The sequence below is a fragment of the Epinephelus lanceolatus genome, chromosome 16 (genome assembly GCF_041903045.1).
Source record: "Epinephelus lanceolatus isolate andai-2023 chromosome 16, ASM4190304v1, whole genome shotgun sequence".
Taxonomy (NCBI): Eukaryota; Metazoa; Chordata; class Actinopteri; order Perciformes; family Serranidae; genus Epinephelus; species Epinephelus lanceolatus.
Genome location: NC_135749.1, coordinates 16,789,944 through 16,811,468, shown reverse-complemented (window position 1 = coordinate 16,811,468; position 21,525 = coordinate 16,789,944). Strand labels below are relative to the sequence as shown.

Sequence of the window (21,525 nt, the reverse complement as noted above, 5' to 3'; positions counted from 1 at the left end):
CATGACGAAATGATTAAATGAAAAATTACAATGAAAGAAGCAGCGCTATTTTGTAAAGCTTTTATTGGAGCTGACCTTGTAGTATTGCAATAGGGTGTATCAAACACAGCAGATTGCTATTTTGATCAGTTTAGACACAGCTGAGGCCTTTTCTTTAACGCCCACGTCTCAACAGTCCTCCTCTATTACCATGTAACTCTAATCATGTGTAAACTGGATGAAAAATGAGTGGATTTCATGGCACTGTGAAACAGTTCTCAAATGCTGATGGATGCAGGTAAAGCTCATCCAGCTTATGTTTGTGTTTGTCCTGCCTGCCGTGCAGACGGGGGTTACATAACCTGTGTGTGTGTGTGTGTGAATCTACTGTATATGTTTATGTGTTTGCACAAATATGTGTACGTGTGTGTCTGTGGTGTCCTCTCTTATAAGCCAAAAAGCCCATTCCCAGAGATGACACGCTGTCCAGGAATAACATCTCGAACCTTTCATCTCCGAACTCATCACCACCGCAACACACACACACACACACACTGTTGATATTACAGCTTGTTCAGTAGGAAATCTGTCTGTCTGGTTACTGTACAGCCTGAGCCCCAGCTCCTCTTCCCCTCCCAGACTTACCCCCTCAATTGCGGCTTGTTCAGGTTGTGTGTGTGGGTGTGTGTGCAGGAGGAGGAAGGGGAGGTGCAGAGGAATGCAGGGTTGGGTCGGGTGGAGTGGGATGTTGGAGGAAAAAGAGGGGTCTCTGTTTAGTGTGTATGTGGAGTCTATAGAGAGATTAAAGATGTGTATATGAGTATTGATGAAAGTGTGTTTTCCTATGGTGTTTACTCCACTGGGGCCCGCCGCCTACCTGACAGTGGAGAGGAGAGTGATGGGGAAATAGGCGGGAAGAGGAGTCAAGGTCAAAGAATTTTTTGATCTGGTTGCAATCAGGGAATCTTTACCTTCTATATTTATGTTTGTTGTGTGAGTCAAGGCTTTAAAAATCAAGGATGGGAGAGAAGATGTCTGAGAGAAAATGACAAAACAAGTGATAGAGAAACAAATCTGTATGAAGCTGAACTGAGCTGAACTTAAAAATCCAGGAATTGGCATGTATACTTCGAGTTATACAGAAACGCATGCTTATGCAAAAATGCACACACACCTCCCAACGTGCAGAGTGGCGGGAACACTGCGGGCTGTGTACGGTGGCTCTGCTTCACTTCCGCACCATAAATGTGTGTTTGCTATACGAGGGAACACGGGGAGAAAAGAGGAATTCATGTTGGTGTTTATTTGAGCTTTGGCCAAATCCAACCTGGGGCGGCTGGTGTTGGCGCACACTCTGCACCAAAAACCCCAGCCGCTCCTGTACCCCCAGCCACATACACCTACTGTACACACTCAGGTACTGGAGCGCACACACAACACACACTTTATTACTCTCTCTCTCACACACACACACACATACCTGTCCATCCTAGCCATATCAAGGTGTGTTTGTCTTTCCCTGCCCACCATTTTAGGTCCTCCCAGAGCAGGTATTTCCCTCACTTACCCACACACTTACACGCACACACTGCAGCTATACAGGGGGGGTGTCTGTGGGCTGACTGTGTGAAGCACTTGCATTGATAACCTGCAGCTCAGAGTCACTCAGTCTCACTTTGTGGCCGTCCCCCTCGCCTGGAACTCCCTTCGCCCTGCTCCGTCTCCTTTCTGGCCTCTCACTCTAGGACTGTCCGTGGACACGCTCAGACCCCTGCTTTTCCTCGTCACCCCTCTGTCGCTGTCACCATGACGCATACGCCGCCGTTGTTCCTGCTGCTGCTCAGCATCATAGGGGCTCAGGCCGCCGTAGATGTCCGCACAGCCGCCGCCATGGGTAAGAATAATGACCTTTAACCTGTAAAGGTACCAAATAACTGACATCTTACACTGTTTTTTCCTTGTCCTCAAAATATATATTCTGAGGACAGTAAACCTCAGAATAGACATGATTAAACTAAGTAAATGTTTGACTTTATACAGAGATAAGTTCAGAGTTCAGTGACTTCCATATGTCCTAGGACCGAATGATGTGTGTGAACTAGTCACATTACTGTAGAGTGGTATAAAGTCCCAGAAATAATCAGATTTAAAGTAGAGAAATGGAAAAATTCAAGTATATAATTATGTTAACTGTGTTTTAGATTGAATTTGGTGTGGATAATTGCGAAGGATATAATTCCAGTCATACTGATTTCTATATTTGTCACTGTCTTTGGGCTTTTTATTGATTTGGAGTGATTAGTCTGCCAGTATTGAAGACAGCAGTGGTTTTTGTGTTGTTGCTGGTGGTTGGATGTGTACGTGCACAGTTTGGATGACTGTGTCAAGATGTAGCGTGGCAGTTGGTACGCTCTGTGTGTGTGTGTGTGTGTGTGTGTGTGTGTGTGTGTGTGTGTGTGAGATGTAGAAGTTAGTAGGAGGAAAAACTGAAGGGAGGGAGAGAGGTGAAGGGTGAGAAGGGAGATCAGTGATGTTACACAGAAACTGGAAGTTTTAGTGGTTTAGTTTAATGAGGCCTCACTGAAAATCCAACACATCCTCCCTGATGCAAACAGCTTTACCTTCATTATTTTCAGCCAGACAGCCTTATTGCAGTATTCTGACTTTCACACACATTAGGTAGCTCCATTTGGTGTTTGCAGCTGATAAGTTAAAGCTTTTTCAGCCAAAAAATCTAATTATTGTGACAAAAAATCTTTCAACCACATCTCACCTTTGTGATTTTGTCATTATTTGGATTGTCATTATATGACAGGTTGTTTTTAATATATTTAAAGCAGGCAACTTCTCATTTGATCGTTCTGTCCGTCATCCTTGTTTTTTCTGCCAAGCATTTCTCCGTCTCCCTCCACCCTCGCCTCTCTCCACCACTGTAGCCTCCCTGCATCCTGTTTTTTTATTTCCCCCCACCTTCTCACCAGCCTTCATCCCCTCCGCCTTCTCTTCTCCTGTCAGTACCTCCATTCTCCCCACGTTCCTCCCACCCTGCCCTCTGTTCTCCCCCCTTTTCACCTTAATTTCTTAATCAACCTACAATTCTGGATAATCTTGTGGATGTGCAGTTGTAATGCAAACTATTAAGATATGATTATGTAATAATCCCCTTTCTGTCCTTTCATGTGTAGCGGCAGGTTTGTGCAAAACTCGTCCCACAGACATTGTGTTCATCATCGATAGCAGTCGGAGTGTCCGTCCTTCAGAGTTTGAGCAGGTCAAAGTCTTCCTTGCTAAGGTCATCGAGGGGCTGGACGTTGGACCCAACGCCACCAGAGTGGGAGTTGTCAACTACGCCAGCCGTGTCAAAAATGAGGTATGTGGCTCAGCTTGCCATCACTAGTGTGAGCAAAGTACTTTATTTATTTATCAAACTATTCCATATCACTGCCCTTGCTATTATGCAACTGTAGGTGTCTCTCAAGACACACCGCACCAAAGCCGGGCTGATTAAGGCCGTGACCAAGATTGAGCCACTGTCCACTGGAACAATGACCGGCCTGGCTATCCAGTTTGCCCTGAATGTGGCCTTCAGTGATGCCGAGGGTGCTCGTGTCAAATCTCCTGATATCAGCAAGGTTAGACACATGTTTACACCATCAATTCATATTTCATCATTATATATATTTTTTTATTTAATTTTGCTCCTCCTTCCTCCTAGGTTGCCATTATTGTGACAGATGGGCGTCCCCAGGACAATGTAAAAGATGTGGCTCAGCGTGCACGGGATGCTGGTATTGAGATTTTTGCCATTGGTGTGGGACGTGTGGACATGAGCACCCTGAGGCAGATGGCCAGTGATCCTCTGGATGACCACGTGGACTACGTGGAGAGCTACAGCGTCATTGAGAAACTCACCAAGAAGTTCCAGGAGGCCTTCTGCGGTAAGATGGGAGGAGACAGAGGGAGAAGAGGAGGGAAAAATGAGAGCTTTATTGTTTAAAGACAGAGGGACAGACGCAGGAAATGGGGAAATAGACAAAGGTGGTTGAAAAGAAGTACTGTCAGGGTGGCTCATCATCATTATCCTTCATCTCTGTGGAGGGAGCTATCTGCTGGCCCCCCTGTACTAAAGGGTAAGGTGTCAGGACTGTCATCTTTTCATTCCTATGTATTGTTCCCTCCCTTTTGTCCTCAGCGAGTCTACAGTGTATTCATTCAGCCATTCAAACTCATTAAATACTCTCAGTGCATGAGGGCATTAGGGCAGAAACAACCTTTAGGAATGAAATTCGCTACTGTTCTTCAGTCAACTCTCATATAACCGAGAGGCGAGACTGATCTCTTGGTAATTACCGATCCATTAGTGACAATCATTAAACCTCTAATTAGTGATGCCCTTTGGCTCTACCAGTCTGCGGCAGTTTTGACTGCTGCCTGCCACTCACTCTGCAGGAGCCATTCTCGCTGCAGATGTTTCGTCCAAGGGCAGAGCTGCATGATCCCAGTGCTGGATTGTTATTGGACGAGCCTGTGCCTCACATATAGAAACAGACAGATCATGGGATCGTCTTTATTTGAGGCTACTCCAATCTTTTCCACCTGTTTGCTTTAAGGATCCACTGGATTCATGCGTCATCCACACATATTCAAAACTCTTGGCTGCAGATCACAGTGGATCATTAAAAATCAGTGCTAGTTTTTCCCGTTTTCAAACTGACATAGTTTCATTCTCTCCTCCTAACCCCAACCACCCAACCCTCTTCTGTGTGTGTGTGTTCGTGTGTGCCTCAACATAAATTCCGCTGTGCGTACGTGTGTGTTCTGCACGTGCACACACACACAGTGTCGGACCTGTGTGCCACTGGGGATCATGACTGTGAGCAGGTATGCATCAGCTCCCCCGGATCATACAAGTGTGCCTGCAAAGAAGGCTTTACCCTCATGGACAATGGTCGCAGCTGCAGTGGTAAGTGTGTGTGTGTATGATGGTATTTGTCCAAGTGCAGTCACTGTGTTACCAAAGTGACACCCGGTTGTGCATCTCACATCAGCAGCTTGCAGCAACTCAGCGACAGATGTGGTGTTTCTGATCGATGGCTCCAAGAGCGTGCGTCCTGAGAACTTTGAGCTCGTCAAGAAGTGGATCAACCAGATTGTCGACAAACTGGATGTGTCTGACAGCAAGGCTCACGTTGGACTGGTTCAGTACTCCAGCCAAGTCAGACAGGCATGTTTCTGTGTTTGGTATTTTAGTATCACCTAACAATCTACGTATTTCTCCTCTGTATCAATGTCACGTTTCTGTCTTATTTCCTCAGGAATTCCCTCTGGGCCGCTACAACAACAAGAAAGACCTAAAAGACGCTGTGAAGAAGATGGCCTACATGGAGAGGGGAACCATGACAGGCCAGGCTCTCCGCTATCTGACAGACAACAGCTTCGCCGCTGGTCATGGCGCCCGGCCTGGGGTCACCAAGGTGGGCATTGTCTTCACAGATGGACGCAGCCAGGACTACATTGGAGATGCTGCCAAGAAGGCCAAGGAGCATGGTGAGACACAGAGGATAGATTACCTCTAGATTACAGTGGGTGTAAGTGGATACAATCATTAGCCTACCCAGTCAGATGACGGAAACCTGTGTGTTTATGTTACAGGTTTCAAGATGTACGCTGTTGGAGTTGGCAACGCAGTGGAGGATGAGCTGAAAGAGATTGCCTCTGAGCCAACTGCAGAGCACTACTTCTACACTGCTGACTTCAAGGCTATGACCCAGATTGCCAAGAAGCTGCAGATTAACATCTGTCAAGGTCACACACTACGATGAAGTGCAAACATCATTTAAAATACTTGTGTTATTACCGGTTATTTCACTACACATGCAGGTACAGTAACTCAGAACTTGTGCTTTTTGTTCCCACAGAGGAGGACCCTTGTGAATGCGACTCCCTCGTAAAGTTCCAAAAGAAAGTAGAAGACGCCCTACAGGCACTAACAAAAAAATATATCCTTTACAACGGGTGAGACGGTGTGAGAACACGATGTCTGGAAGGAGGGTTTTAATGTTGCTCGCATATTTTCTGTCTTGTCTTCATTGTTGCTGTCCTTGACAAAATCTTACTAGACAGCATGTCGAAGAGGATCGCCTTGCTGGAGAACAAAATCGTCTGAGGACTCACATCCCACTCTTTTCTATACTTCCACACACCCACATACACACACATAAACACACACAAACACACACACACAAACACTTTTTACTTCCTGTAAAATACTGAAGAGGAACCCGTATGTGTGTGCGTGCGTGAGAACCCTGACCTCTGCTTGTTTCCTGAGCTCTCCCAAAACCACCTCTGCCCCCTCCTCTCTCGGTCTTACCTCGTCCAGCCTTGGGTCTCCTGGGACACAAAGCGCCGGTTGCCATGGGGACCACGCCTTTGTGTGTGCTCCGAAGGTCATCCTCCATAGCCAGCCTGTGTGTTTGTTAATAAAAGTCTTCCCTCATAGGGAAACGGTGACAGTATGCTGAAGGGTTTTTCTTTGTTGCTGCCACAATGTTGAATTCCCCCAAAACCCCATAGAGTCTGTGTTGTCATGTCAAACTGAGCAGCGCATCGCCCTCACTTGTTTCTGACACTGTCATCTTTCCCTCCCTCCTCTCATATATGAAGTCATCAACTTTCCTCACTCCTATCTAATATTGTATATGGTATATATAAATATATATACAAGTAAATTAATATAAGATATATGTCTGATAATAAGGGTACACCATGGATGTTTTTTTTTTTATTTTCCTAAATAAAAGTGATACAGGAAGTAAATATATATTGTGAAACTATTGTATGCACACACAGACACAAGGCAGCTCTTACTTTTGCACAGTTTTAGTTAATTAAATATAAATAAGTATAAAAAAGTACACTGAATATTCCTATGACTGGAATATGTGGACTTCGAGGACCTCATTGGCTTCACAGGCATTTCCGGCAAAATGGTGACTCACTTCAATTCATTGTCAAAGACTTCTACAGCAGCTGTGCTTTACATTTACAACTTAATATAATTCTGCATAGTCGTAGAAGTGCTAATATTCCTATCAGATGGCAGTGATCAAGACCTATACTCCATACTCTTAGTGGATTAGTGAGGGTCCCTGCATTAGAGTGCAGTCATGGAGGTAATCTAGTGCTGAAAATTAATTATTTGACTTGCACAAAATTAATCCCTTAATTTGATAACTGGTTTGTTTTTTCTGGTAACATTCACACCAACAAACAAGCTTCATATTCAAAATGGAGGACAGAGTAAGGTCATTGCCTCAGAGTCTGAATGCATGATGGGTATTGTTGACATCTGGTACATTTTATGTACCACATGATGAATTTATAAATAGATTAATGGGCAATATAAGTAAATACTTCTCTACAACCATGTAAACTAGTATTTTTTTAAAGAAAAGTTGGATATTGCAGACAAACTTGCAGCAGTTTGTGTAATTAGAAATAATTGTTTTAACCATTTTCCTATTTTAGTTTAGCTTGTGGTGACATAGTGAAGCACTTACCAGTTTACAAAAACTCAAACCATGCAAGTATGCCAGAACACTGATAATAATAAAATTTAGTTAAATTATGTGGTGTTAATTGAGTGTTTTTAATGCACCCTGAAGTGCAGTAAAAAGTTTGCTGACGTCACAGTGACGTTGCATAAGGAAAAAAGCTCTCTAATTGCTCTCCAGCTGAACGAAACCAGCGTGTGAAACCTTTATTTGTTTCTCGGTGCCTCATGGGAGCTGGTATTATACTTAAGTTAGACTTTGCTTTAGTCAGGGAGTCCAGTCCAAACACAAACCACTGAGCTCAGACTGTTTGTATCACCGAGACACCGTGTAACGCTGCTACAACCGTTGGCAGCATCTGTTAGCAGCAGCTAGCCTAGCTTAGCGAGCTAACCGGCAGACCGGTCAGGTTAACGTCAGTCGACCGGCCATGAGAGAGCTTTAAAGGTGGTCCGTTAATGATTAGCGGAACAGATGATTGCGCAGCAGTGACCTGATGCAACGGACACTTCAAGTATCCGGCTGTTAAGAAACCCAGCGTTTGCATTAAGCTACCATAAACGGTGAGATTAATACTGAAGCTAACAGTAGCTAGTCGGAGCGCTACACAGCTCAACCCAGGTGCTTCTAGAGTCTCTGCGAGGTGCTTCGGGACCAGTACAAGAGATGGCAAGCAACGGGGAAAGCACACCGGGACCAGGGTCCGGTTCTGGACACTCACGTCGCCACCAGTCCGAGTCAGAGTCCGACGCCGACCCGATTGCTAAAAGCCTAGCAGGGCTGTGCAGCAGGGACGAAGAGGAGCGAGCGGCGGCTCTGGAGGAGCTCAGCCTGGGGGTTCAGGTGTGTTTGGAGCTGACCCGGCCCGGTTCGGCACGGCTGGGGAAACAAACACTCCTACAGCTGCTTCGGCTGTCCCGGTCCTGTCCGCTGCAGGAAGTACAGAACAGGGCAAGTGAGCTGCTGCGAACTGCACAGGTAATGTGGGGATACTGGTCATAAATGTTGGGATACTGTTCATGTAGATATTCAGTGTTTCCTGCTGAGACTATCTCAACAGCACTTGGACATGATTTTCCAACTATAAGTCTGTTAACAGGCAGTTTGTTTTTCTTTTCAGCACTATTGCTTTCTTTTCTTATCATAAACTCCAAATATGAAGTGAATGATTGATCAGTAGTCAGGATAACCTTGCAGCTGATCAGCCATAGTTATCAGCTGATTGCAGTTACCCATCAGATTGCTCTGTATTTCATCAGACGTTGAACTGTATGAGGTGATGCAAGACTCTGCCGCGGTGTGCACAAACAAGCAGGCCGGACACGCCCCCTCCCGGTGCCCTGAAAAACACTCAGACACACCCCCTGAGCCTGGCAACAGGCAGTCCACTGTAGCTGGTAGACGTACAAGTTAGGCCGCATCTGAAGCTTTTTAACTTTACTTGTCCTTTGCTTTGGAAATAATAACTTGTGGTATATTGCTGCCGGTGTTCCGATGATGTCGGTGAGTTTAACTCAAGGTTTGGTTACAGATTTCATGGGCTGAGAGTTATGAAACTGGTTCTCTAGTTACAGTACAGCTGCTACAGTGTAAGTATGTCTTGTCAAGTTCAAGGACGGTGAAGGTGCAGATTTTCTTCAAAACTTTTTTAACATTGTGACATAAAGTAATGTAGATGGAGATTTTAGACAATGTAAAGCTGAAACAGCAAATTGATGAATCAATTTGTAGGTCAAAAGTGAAGTAATCAGCAGCTATCTTGACTGTATTTTGATAATAACTTTATCATTTTTCTTTCCAGCTGTTCAGTTGTGAGATTTTGCTGCTTTTCTTTGTCATATGTGATAGTGAACTCAGTATCTTTATGCTTTGGGCTGCTGATCAGACAAAACAAATCAATTCAATGACAATATCCTGGACTTTGGGAAATTGTGACACAAATTTTTCATCATTTTCTGACATTAAATACAATAGATTAAATGATCAGTTGAGAGGATAATTATCAGATTAATCAGAAATGAAATTAGTCATTTTTTTAAATGTATAATTTAACTCTCTGTCTTCCATTTTAGGAACAAGGAGTTGAAGTACCTCGAGCTTTAGCATCGGGTCCAAGTGCCTTTATTCCTGCAAAAGTGGTGTGTATGTCTTTTTGTTCGCTCAATTATTAAATATATCAACTGCTGTATTTGATTTCCCAATGACAACACTTGTTTAAAATGGTCTTCTAGACACATGTTAGCAAAATGTTGTGATGGTGTGAAATCATAAGAAAGTGCAGTGGTTTTTCCAGCAGTAAAACTTAATGAGACATGGGGCTGTGTATAACGTTGATCACCTTTTATTTCATTTTTGCCTTTTAATGTTTATTGATGACACTTTCCATATGAGAGATGTGGTTTCACAAGTCCTCCGTCTAATTCCAAGATTTTAGTGGGCTTGTTGCAGGCTGGCTTCTTGATGAACGGTCAAATTAGTGCTAGTATAAGCAGTGTATTGCAAACTGCATTGCCTGTTGCTTCATGTCATCAGGCAACAGCAGAAGTATGTTGCAAAAGCCCGTGACTAAAAATGCTGATTTCATATGTGACTCATCCTGAGCTTTCTACTGGAAAAAGTGGGAGTGATGTGTCATGTCCGGCTGTAAGAGAAACATTTTTTAAGTGAATTCCTGCCAATCTGTCCTCTAGCATAGTAAAAATATAATATGATATGACTCAAGCTGCTAGGAGATCGTTTGTCAATTTTCAACTTGTTCTTTGTCTTGCTCCTGCTCCTCAGATGTTAAAAGACCCTGGGCCAGACCAGGACATCCTTATCGAATCTTTCCTTTCCTTGGGTCGCGTGGACCACATCACCATGGTGATGGCGCTGCACCCTGCCTACCTAAGCTGCTTCCTGAGGACTCAGCATGCTTTGTTGGAAATGGACGGCCCCTTGCCCCGTCACTGGAGACATTACATTGCCATTATGGTAAGAAAACTAAAGTATATGATCGTTAACTAGAGACACCTATCAGAGCTTTCAGATCAACATCAGTGACTACAATAAGAGCCTCATGTGCACTCCTGAATGTAGAACTTTGCCTACTATATATCTTTAACAGACACAATAAAAAAAGCACTTCAAATGTAGATCCGCAAAATGACGCTGACTATTGCGTAATCAACTTAATATAAAATGGAGTCAGCAGTTTCCAAAAGACTCCCATGCAAGTACATAGTGACTGTTGTCATTAACATCAGCTAGAGAAGCTCATGTTGTTTGATGGTTTGGTGGTTGTCCCTGTACAACCAATATGTACGACAATAGTACACTACAGCACAGCATAAATGGCAACGAAACAAATTTGTTGGAGCATTTCATTTAAGAATTAACTGACATTATCCAACTAAGACAACTATTAATAAAGCCATGATTATGTGTTCTTAAACCATTATTTCAGACTGGCAAAGTCTCTGATGTTAGTAGACCTTGAGTTCCATTTTTTTGCCTGCATGAAAGGAGGGAAGACGGCCAGAGCATGTCTTTCTTTTTTTAAACAAGGTATTTTTATTGATAATTCAATAAGATGCACAGAGCTTCAACAAACAAACATAGAACCAACCAATGAGGACAGAAAACAATCACACACACCAACCCAGAAACACACAGAGAAAGCCAGACCAGCAAAAGGAAATAAAAGACAAAAATTGTGTGTAATTTAAAACAATATATACATAAGTATAAAAAAAGAAACAAACAAAATTCAAAAATATTTATACATACAAAATAGAAATATTACTTAAAAAAAGGGACAACAAATTAATTAATGTGTGACATAAGTAGGGGAGTATTACATGTTTCATTACAATTTTTCAGCTTCCATATTAGCTACAAAACTTAAAATGGTTTGCCAGGTAGCAAAGAAGCGTGCAGCTGATACTTTAATAAAACAACTGATTTTCTCCAATTGTAAATAACACATAATGTCCTTAATTCAGTGTCCATATGTTGGAGGTGAAGAGTCCTTCCATTTACACAGGATGAGCCTTCTGGCCAGCAGTGAGCAGAAAGAAACAATGTCCGTTTGGGCTCCACTTAAGTTAACATCTAGAGGAGTTACTCCAAATGTTGCCATGGACATGAATGGGGCAACCAGCTGTCCAAACGTTGTTGAAAATTTTAAATAATATACAGAAAAGAAATGGTTTAGGACATGACCAGAACATGTGACATAAAGTGGCTGAAGACTGTTCGTTCGGTGTACATTCTTAAATTGAACAACTATGTGTCTCAGACAAATAAAAGATGAATACATTTTTTTGAATAGCTTTATGTCACACCTCGTCCGATATCTGTTCTCCAATATCCTCCTCCCATCCCTGCTTTTAGATTATGAGCACTGAGTAATTCCTAAATTTGACTTATGGACTGTTTTTTATCTATGTTGCATTCAAAAACAGAATCTAAGAGGGATGGGTAATGGCAGGAAGGAAAACACCCAAAATGAGAAGCCACAAAGCTTCAGAGCTGCAAGAATCTGTAGAATCTGTAATCTGTAGAGACTGTAGTCTTTTTATCACTAACTGTAGCTGGATAGCGTTATAAGGAATTGTAACTAAACAGGGTTACCTATCAAAATGAAACTGTGTTGGATCCCTAATATGATGCAAGCACTGTACATTGTTGCATTTATTTGTGTTTAGCTCTGCTAAGTTATTGCTGGTCTTATTTTTTATCCACATATAATATGCACCCACGTCATAACAGATGTAAAAATTTGTTAAAGGGAATTTTTGAATGTTTTTTAAGTGGGGTTGTTTAAGGTTCATATCCATAGTCAGTGTATTACCCACAGTAGACAGAGGTCAGCACACCCCCACTTTGGAGAAGCAGGCAGGAAGCTAAACAATGTGCTGGTGAGGAGGGGGCGCTGCCAGAGCGTATTTTAGTCACCTAAAAAAATTAATATCAGTTTAAGTGTACACTATATTTAGAATATTTTCACAGCTATACCTTGTCGCAGTTACCTGTGCTGTCTTCAAAACCATCAGACTCCTTCGACAAAAAATGTACTGTTACCTTGCAGGCCAGGAGCTTCTGTTCTACCGCTGCCTCAACCACTGCCAAGTTGCTTGTGTTATTGTGTGACTTTGGTGTTTTCAAGGGTTGGTTCAGATTCAACACAGTCACTCAATAACACAAACAAACTAACCAATTGAGGCAGTGGTAGACCAGTAACTGACATGTTTTGGAGGGTAAAATTACTGTCAAACGAGTCTGGTGGCTTTGAGATAACGGCTCTACTCCTGCCGCAAAGTGCTGTCTGTTTGCTAGGTAAAGTGGTGAAAATATTCTACCTATAGCATACACTTAAAATGATGCTGATTCTTTTAGGTAGCTGAAATACATTTTCCTGCTGCAGTATATCGCTTAGCTTCTGTGGCAGTACCCCTGTTTGCTTCTCCAAACTCAGGGCGTGCTGACTGACATCTGCTATAGACAATACACTGATCACACTGAATTACCTCATACAATATCAGCTGTTATAAGGCAGGGTGAAATACAAATACATCAAAATAATATTAGTGCACACTGCACATTAAAATTGTCCTTTACTATAAAGACATAATTGTTGGTTAGATTTGCCATCATGGTGTATCAAGCAGTGGCACTGGAGGTTAAATCTTAATGTCAAAAAAAGTGATTACTTCCTGATGTACTTCATAAGCCCATGAGTGAAGCGTTTAAGTGGCAGTGACCATGTGTTTGTCTCGTGTTTGCTTGCATCTATGTTAATTCTTTTGTGTCAAATGAGGCCGCAATAACAGCAGCTGTAAACGCTCTAAGGCCTGTAATTGGATTTTGAAAGGCCACAGTTACAGGGAGTCTATCCTTTTAATGTTTAGGCAAGATATTGCATGACTAATAGCCTAAAGATTCAAAGTAATGGCAGACTCTGCAGCTATTATTTTCTGTTTGTGTTTTTATGATTTCTTTCTTTTTACACACACTTAGTATTTTGTTTATGGTAATACCTTCATACCTGTCTCCACTAATAACGGAACAAAACCTGTATTGCAGTTATACAGTTATTTTAATGTTGCTGTAATGCTGTTTTCACTGCAGCCCACTGCTTTTACAGTCCCAGTCAGTTCAGCTGTAGTGACCAATTATTAAATGGATTCAGACCGGGACGGGTCAGGGGCTGAAGTGGTGCTATCACTACACTGCTGCTTTTTCTACATTTCCAACAGAAACTCTCACAAAGCCTTAACTGAGTGGAAACAGCTGTAGCTAATAAAATAAATTGAATTAAGTTTGATTTATGTGTGCCAGTTACAGTAGCAAGCACTGACAATGATGATTATTGTCAGCACTTGATCCTTAACCGTAATCAAACTGCGTGCTACATTTATTTGCTGGAGCTGTTAAAATGATCACTTAACTAACACATTCTTACAACTACTTATGTTAAATAGTCGGCTTATTCTTTATTTTTTAAGACATTTTACAGTGTAATATACATGACTTGAGACAGCTTTTGTATGTGATCTCATCATGGTGATGCACCATTGAACTGGGTCACAGATTATTGCCTCCTCAGTGTTTCAGTGGCTATTAAAGGAATGGCTGAAATTGTTTTCCTTGAATACATATTGATACTGATACCGATACTCATACTGATACCAATACTGATACTACTAATTCTAGACATACCTTAATATATCAAAGGCTCTGAAAGGTGTACTCTAAAGACATGGCAAAGTATAATGTCACTATATTAATATTGTATGTCAATTTGTTTCATTCAAGGCATTGCTTTCTTTTTAACTGTACAGATAGACCTAATTTTCTTCTGATACAGACCATTTAAAGGTTCAGTGTGAAGGATTTAGGGGGATATATTGGCAGAAATGGAGCACAATATAATAAGTATGTTTTCTTCAGTGTAAAATAACCTGAAAATAAGACCTGTTGTGTTTTCATTACCTTAGAATGAGCTGTTCGTACCTACATAGGGAGAGAGTCCATAAAGATTGTCATGTTCCTAAAGCATCCCCTGAACGGACAAACCAAACACTGGCTTTTGATAGGGCCATTCACATCTACGTGTTGACCACAGTAGTGAGCAGCCCCTCTGCTAATTTTTTTAACACTAAACTGCTTTATTCAGTGTTTCTACTGGTTTAAATCATCAGGTGTTTGTTGTGGAGAGGTAGAGACCTCTGCGGATAATTCAGCTCTTGGTAAAAACCTCCTGAACGTCTGGATCTGACATGACACTGCTCAAATCAGTGTCTTTACTGGTTTAAATCATCAGATCCATTGGTTTTGGAGAGGAGGAGACCTCTGTGGATGATTTAGCTTCCAATATTAACCTCCTGAATGTCTGGATCTTAAGTTATTAGAGAAAGTAGGCGAGCAGACATCAGCAGGTGCTGAGCTGGTGGCCTATCTGCGATGAGTCAAACTGCATCGGAGAAACACTGATTTGTAATGTGAAACTGCATTATTCAGTGTCTTCACCGGTTATAGTCACCTGGTCCTTTTTGTTAAAGAGAGGAAGAGACCTCTGCTGATAATATGGCTCTTGATAAAAACCTTCTAAACAATTTACACTGAAGGAATTCTAACTGGGAAAAGTTTCAGCTGGTTGCAATCTGCTTTATCTAATTGATAAATCCCCTTAAATGTTACACACTGCTCATTTAAGGGAACTGGAATATTTCTGTAGATATCCCAATCATTAGTAAGGTACATGTAAGAATACCACAGTGGTTGAGGTTAACTATTGCACAAAAATGCTAATTTCTAGTCAGTAATATGATTTTTTAAGGATGTATGAATCTAAAAATCAGGAATAATTGAACGGTCTTCTTAAAGAGAAAGATGACAGATGCAAAATGGACTTGGCAGGTCACTCTCTGCTTGAGGGTTATTCAGCTACTGTATCATAGCGAGCCACTAACAGAGTCTGCCAAAGACTGTGATCTTCTCATAAACATTTAATGACTCTCATCCCTCATATATTCATCACATTAGCTGCCCTCTCTCCTCAGAAATGCCACTCATTAGACCTCAAAATGATCTATTCGTGGAGAAATTTAGCTGTGTTACTTTAACCTCTGAGCCCTTTTCATATTTATGAGCACGGGCAGTTCTTATGCATAATGTAGTTGCTGTACACAGACTACTGATGGAGCATGGTTTTTAATGGACGGGGTACCCTTTCTGATTTGCTTCACAGGCTGCAGCCCGTCACCATTGCTTGTACCTGGTGCAGCAGCACAGCGCGGGCTTCCTCGAGGCCGGAGGGGACGAGAGCTGGCTCAGCGGCCTCGAGCACGCTCCACCCAAACTCCGCAGCCTGCAAACACTCAACAAGCTGCTGGCACACAGACCCTGGCTCATCACACAGCAGCACATCCAGGTCAGACACAACGCCCACTCACTACCTCCCTGTGTCTCACTCTCCTGCTCTCTTTCCTGCTCCCAGTCTGTCATCATATTATAATAGTGATATGATTTAATACATTGGATTTCTAACTTAGGCTGAATCTGAAATTACTCACTCACTATATATATATATATATATATATAAGCTACTGTAATACATCGGTCCATTGATAAATACAGCCCCTGTGAAGTTTTTTGGTGCTTTCCTTTGTGACATTGCAGCGCACTATATTGTCAGGTGTTCATTTAATTTCATCCTCCTCTGTATTCAGTGTCAGAACATAATAAGCCTTTCAATAGAAATATTTTAAGATAGTGAACACTATAAACTGACCTACAATAATATGAATTATTTAAGTATTCATATCTCAAATGTTTTACTGCACAAGTACAAAACGAGCCTAATATTAATTCATGTTATGTTATAAAGTATTTTCACCCTGCTGAGACCTACCTTGAATCAAGTGCTTTAATCACTGCCCTGAACCTGTCTCTCTCTACTGTCTGTAGCGGCGACATGTCCTTGCATAGGCAGATTGTTGTTGCGTTTGTAGTGTCGCTCCACTGCTGGCTTTTCTTGTCATAAGCAGCGTCTCTAGCACTGACGCTCCAGACACTGCAGGTTGACGGCCTTGAATCTGATGACCTTAAAAGCATTCGCTCTTGGTTTTCCAACATGTTCTGTGCGGACGTGATGCACTAGTTAAAGTCCCCACTGATTGTCACACACCTGAGTGTGTGAAATTTGTTCGGTGAGCAGCAGCGGTGCAGCACTCGGGAATCGTGGTGATCTAACCCCCCATTTCCAACCCCTGATGCTGAGTGCCAAGCAGGGAGAGAGTGGTCTAGTCTTTGATATGACCCGGCCGGGGATCGGACCCACGACCTCCCAGTCTCAGGGCGGACACTCTACCGCTAGGCCACTGAGCTGGTCCACTGGTCCAGTAGGTTGCTAGTGTTACCACCACCGGCAACAGTTGCTCAACAAACTTTTCAATATAGATCTAGTCTTCCGAACAGCAGACCCAGCATTCACACACCTTCTAGTGCATCTCTGGTCTCTTTTTTCTGTCCTTGTGCTGAAGCTGCTAACAGACTGTTTGCGTCATGCTGCCTGGTTAACTAGCGAGCTGTACCCGCTGCGTTACAAATTGTTTATGTGTCACACTTTGTTTTGTGCCAGTGTGTTTTGCCTCGTGAAAGAGAGAAAGGGTGGGTTATTAATTGCAATCGTTAGTAAGAGTGGTACACATTTAAATGGGCATCTGAAAAAGTCATATCATGGAGGAAAATAAAACAGGTATACCAGATGAACTGATATAGCGCCAAGCACTAATTCCCAATCAGTAAACCTAACATATGAAACTTCACTTACGCACCTCCTGCCCCTCTGTCCTGCAGGAGCTGGTGTGTCCTGGAGCAGAGGCTCGCTGGTCATTGGCTGAACTCATAAATGTCGTGGTCCTCATGGCACACGCACACTCACTCTCTTCGTTTGTGTGGGGCTGTGGCTTGAACCCTGAACCCGACCACATTGGGGGTTATACCTACCAGCTTCCATCACCCAGTCACCTTCCTCGGAGCCCTCACAGCCCTCACAGCCCTCATAGCCCTGCTCATGAGGACGGCAGGCAAGAGGTGAGTAAAGCAGCCATTTTTCACCACAGGTGTGACACGTCTACACTTCACAATGTCAACAGGAGAAGGATAAATAAGTATTGTAGTCATTCCAGTCCTAATCTCTTTTTGTCTTCTCCAGTTGGTTGAAGGAGCGATGGAGGTGGAGGTGTTGATGCAGAGGATGGTGGAGCTGCAGCAGCAGGAAGAGGAGTGCACACAGGAGGAGATGGTTACCCGCTTTGAGAGGGAGAGGAGCGAGAGCATAACAACTGGTACAAACACACCCATGCATCACTCTGCTGCTCACTTGGTTGGCACTTGTTTACTCACTATTTCCTCTTTGTCGTTTGTATAGCGGTGGTGCGGGGAGCACCACCTGACCTGGTGCTGCGGCTGGTGGAGGATCCAGAGTTCAGATACGAGGACTTCGCCCCCAGAGGAGAGCAGGCCCCACCCACCATGAGAGCACAGGTAGTTGGGAGCATTTCTGCGCGGTCAAGCTGATTTATATAGTTTGCAGATCACAACACACGTTCCTAAGTTATTTCTTCATTTTTTTCAGCATACAGTGCCTGTTAATTGTTCATGCCAAGTTTCATAGACTTGTGTTTGTTGATGTTGGCGTCTGATGTGTGCAGGATTACTCATGGGAGGACCACGGCTTCTCTCTGGTCAACAGACTTCTACCAGACATGGGCCAGCTCCTGGATGAAAAATTCCAGGTACCCTCTCCTTTGACCTTGTTGAAGCCTGGGGGTTCATTATAATTATCTTTAATCAATGTTTTGTTGATTTATCTTTTTTAGTCGGTAGATAGAGTGAAATACTGGACGCTTTTATCTCTTCAAGCCTCTAAAATGACTCAAATTAAACATTCAAGAAGGGAAAAATACTCTTTAATTGGTCTTTTCACACTTCATAGACGTGCACCCTGTAAGGAGGAGATGCGTGGTCGTCTTCACCCCCAACAGCCCAGCAAAAATATCAGCACTTCATACTTGGAAATAAATATGACCAAATTTCAGAAGAATATTGGGAAAAACACAAAAAGTTGAAGTGGATGTCCAATCAAACAAATCATGACATTACTCCCTGGCGTCTTGTTCAGACCGCAGAATGCTGTACACAATTATTTATCAGATTGATTGATATTATAATGAGATTAAACAATGTCTCTGCAGGTTGTGAGCAACCTGACCTATCACAGGATGGCCATGCACGAAGGTGTGGACACTCACACTCTGAGAAAAGCTCTGTGGAACTACATCCACTGTCTGTACGGGATACGGTCAGTTTCCTCACTCTACTACAATTCATGTAATTAATGAAGTTTTAAAGGAAGAGTGTGAAGGATTTAGTGGCATCTACAGTGGGGGTTACAGATCCAACAAGCTGAAACATCCCCAATGTGCCAAGCGTGAACTACCACTTAGAATTCCTTTAGGACACATTCACACTGGCGCTATTTGGTCCGCTTTAAACAAACCCTGGTCCACTTTCACAGATAGTTCGGTTCGTTTGGAGTGGTGTGTGAATGCTCATTTGTAGTTTGGTGTGGACCAAATGAGCGAACCCTGGTCCGCTTGAAAACTGGGGGTCTCAGTTCACTTGCAAGTGAACCCTGGTGCGGTTCGCTTACAGTGGGAAATGCAAACAGAGTATCCAACAAACCAAAGAGAGGGAATGACATAGAGCTCAGTGCATTTTGTTGTTTGGTGTTTTTGTGGTGACCAAGCCAGCTGAAGGGGATGGATTTCCATTCTCGGTCCTGGCCAATGAGCCTGGTTTTCTTCTTCCTCATGCTTTTTTTTCTTCCTGGTCAGTCGTTGTTTCGGGCAATACTGCCCCCAAAGGAGCAGCTGTTGTAACTGCATGACGTTGTCCAGGCAGTTTGGTCCACTTAAAAAGTGCAGTGTGAAAGTGAACTGAACCAAATGAAGGTGTGATTTAAACCAGTACAAACACTAAATAAAGCAGTGTCACCTTGAATAAATCAATGTTGCTTGTCGAGGAGGGGCTTCTAACTATGGTGGCCGACAAAAATGTGATTGGCCGCATCTAGAGCCAGTGTTTGGTTTGTCTGTTCAGGGGATACTCTAGAATCATAGCGATCTTTGTGGAAGAGATCTGCTCCCTGTACATATATGTATATATATATATATATATATATATATATATATATATATATATATATATATATATATATATATATATATAAACAGCTCATTCTAAGGTAAAGAAAACACACCTATTATATTTATTCCATATCTGCTAATCTACCCCCCTAAATCCTACACACTGGACCTTCAAATGGGTTTTGTCTCTGCTTTGTCACTCACTTTCTACCATTGTACCTGCACAGCTACGACGATTACGACTACGGCAGCGTGAACGTGCTGTTAGAGCGCTCCCTGAAGCTGTTTGTTAAAACCATGGCCTGTCACCCCGAGCAGACCACCGCACGCATTTACCACGCCTTCTGGAGACACTTCAGACACTCCGAAAAGGTACGGACGAGTTCAACCACGCACCTGACCCGGCCTCTTCAGCCGCACAATGAATGAATCATTTGACATTTTAACAGGTCGTGTCTCTTTGGTACCTCCTCAACAAAGAATGAATCATTTGACATTTCAGCGTGTCCTCTCTTTTTTCTTCTTCCTTTTTTAAATGTCATTAGAGGAGGAAGCTTTGAATTGCAGACAGGACTTGCAAGTGTGTCACCTAGTAACCTGGAGGTAATGACATGCTGTTTTTTTTTCCCCTTCTCCAGGTTCATGCAAACCTTATAGTGATGGAAGCACGGCTACAAGCAGCCCTTCTCTACACCTTACGAGCCATCACACACTACATGAGATGACACGCTCACTCACGTTATTGCAGATGCTGAGCCAGCTGTGATGTATCACAGCCCAATACATAACATTGATAGACAATCTCACACATACGCACGCACACAAACACACACACACACACACACACATCACACACTACAGTGAATGTCTCTTTATGCATATCTTGTGTTTCAGTGTTAATGTTCTGATGCTGCTTTGCGACTGGAATATTTGATATTTAAGATTTGTTACTTATGTTGCACTGAAGATTATCAGGTTCTTTTTCCCACACTTGAGCCTCAAGTGTTGTTGTGAATATCTTGCACATGCTTCTGTCACACCCGGACATATTGACATGCACCATGCCAGCTATGCAGGTGGAATCAGATCTGGTATAATTAAATCATCATTGTGGTTCAAATGTTTATTTGGCGTCTGTTCGAGCTTATAATTCATCACCCACAAACAGCTGCTGTTCACACTATGACTACTAATGCCTCAGTCCTCTGTGTCTGCAGCACACAGAGGACTGAGGTCAAAAACACAGAATAACTTGTATTTTTATATACAATAAAAAGTTATTATCAAAATGAAAACGGCTGCTTGTGGTGTTCTGGCTTTAACAAAACATACTTTGTGATCTGCTCTTTGTATTCTGATTTGAAGACTAATATAACAGACTGTATTTATATATTTTAAGACTTCTTTTCTTCTCTTTTTATAATACAATCAAAGAAACGCAAGACAGCTTAACACAAGCCCAAACTTCTGGGCGTCTTGCTGCAGGAGTTTCACCATCACGCCACAAGATGGAGACAAAGACTTGCAGAAATGTGTAATGGCACAGAGGTTTACTTTGCCAAGTCACTCCTCAAGGTGAACTGTAATAGAGTGGCGATACACCTGACCTCTCTTGAGTTACAGCGAAATGTGCCTGATAAGCCAAAGTGATACCAGCACGAGAAATAAAGTGACATACCTTTAAGGGCGCACTAAACAGTCACCTTACCGGCTCTGTACGCGGATGTCACACATTATCATTCAGTCTTCCTGTAGTTCACACCACGGTGTGCATGTGTCGCATCTCACCCTGC

At 42.7% G+C, this 21,525-nt stretch overlaps 2 protein-coding genes across 7 annotated transcripts; both read left to right on the top strand.

The window, feature by feature from the left end:
- Positions 1-1,581: 1,581 nt before the first annotated feature.
- matn1 (matrilin 1) lies at positions 1,582-6,497 on the top strand. Of its 4 annotated transcripts, none has more exons than XM_033636636.2 (10): positions 1,582-1,873; positions 3,165-3,349; positions 3,447-3,611; positions 3,695-3,917; positions 4,820-4,942; positions 5,031-5,203; positions 5,295-5,526; positions 5,632-5,784; positions 5,898-5,978; positions 6,096-6,497. In XM_033636636.2, the coding sequence occupies exons 1-10, from the start codon at positions 1,786-1,788 to the stop codon at positions 6,143-6,145; spliced, it is 1,473 nt and encodes a 490-aa protein (XP_033492527.1). In that variant the 5' UTR covers positions 1,582-1,785; the 3' UTR covers positions 6,146-6,497. The 4 variants fall into 4 exon arrangements, with proteins under 4 accessions (XP_033492527.1, XP_033492526.1, XP_033492529.1 ...); XM_033636635.2 differs by having other exon boundaries at positions 1,583-1,873; positions 5,028-5,203; XM_033636638.2 differs by lacking the exon at positions 4,820-4,942 and having other exon boundaries at positions 1,583-1,873.
- A 1,173-nt stretch (positions 6,498-7,670) lies between these two features.
- On the top strand, positions 7,671-21,027 carry sesn2 (sestrin 2). 3 transcript variants are annotated; one of them, XM_033636134.2, is made up of 11 exons: positions 7,671-8,513; positions 9,608-9,673; positions 10,317-10,508; positions 15,769-15,951; positions 17,379-17,615; positions 17,737-17,869; positions 17,953-18,068; positions 18,236-18,319; positions 18,779-18,885; positions 19,960-20,104; positions 20,371-21,027. In XM_033636134.2, the coding sequence occupies exons 1-11, from the start codon at positions 8,202-8,204 to the stop codon at positions 20,455-20,457; spliced, it is 1,662 nt and encodes a 553-aa protein (XP_033492025.1). In that variant the 5' UTR covers positions 7,671-8,201; the 3' UTR covers positions 20,458-21,027. The 3 variants fall into 3 exon arrangements, with proteins under 3 accessions (XP_033492025.1, XP_078031741.1, XP_033492026.1); XM_033636135.2 differs by lacking the exon at positions 7,671-8,513 and adding an exon at positions 8,909-9,038; XM_078175615.1 differs by lacking the exons at positions 18,779-18,885; positions 19,960-20,104; positions 20,371-21,027 and adding an exon at positions 18,520-18,676.
- Positions 21,028-21,525: the final 498 nt, after the last annotated feature.

What these genes read in the sequence shown, in the direction of transcription:
- matn1 (XM_033636635.2), top strand. Translation starts at nt 1,786, where the DNA reads ATGACGCATACGCCGCCGTTGTTCCTGCTGCTGCTCAGCATCATAGGG. An exon ending in ACTCCAGCCAAGTCAGACAG is followed by an intron (nt 5,204 to 5,294) that starts GCATGTTTCTGT and finishes TTATTTCCTCAG; the next exon opens with GAATTCCCTCTGGGCCGCTA. An exon ending in GCAGATTAACATCTGTCAAG is followed by an intron (nt 5,785 to 5,897) that starts GTCACACACTAC and finishes TTGTTCCCACAG; the next exon opens with AGGAGGACCCTTGTGAATGC.
- sesn2 (XM_033636134.2), top strand. Translation starts at nt 8,202, where the DNA reads ATGGCAAGCAACGGGGAAAGCACACCGGGACCAGGGTCCGGTTCTGGA. An exon ending in AGCTGCTGCGAACTGCACAG is followed by an intron (nt 8,514 to 9,607) that starts GTAATGTGGGGA and finishes CTTCCATTTTAG; the next exon opens with GAACAAGGAGTTGAAGTACC. An exon ending in ACTTCAGACACTCCGAAAAG is followed by an intron (nt 20,105 to 20,370) that starts GTACGGACGAGT and finishes CCCCTTCTCCAG; the next exon opens with GTTCATGCAAACCTTATAGT.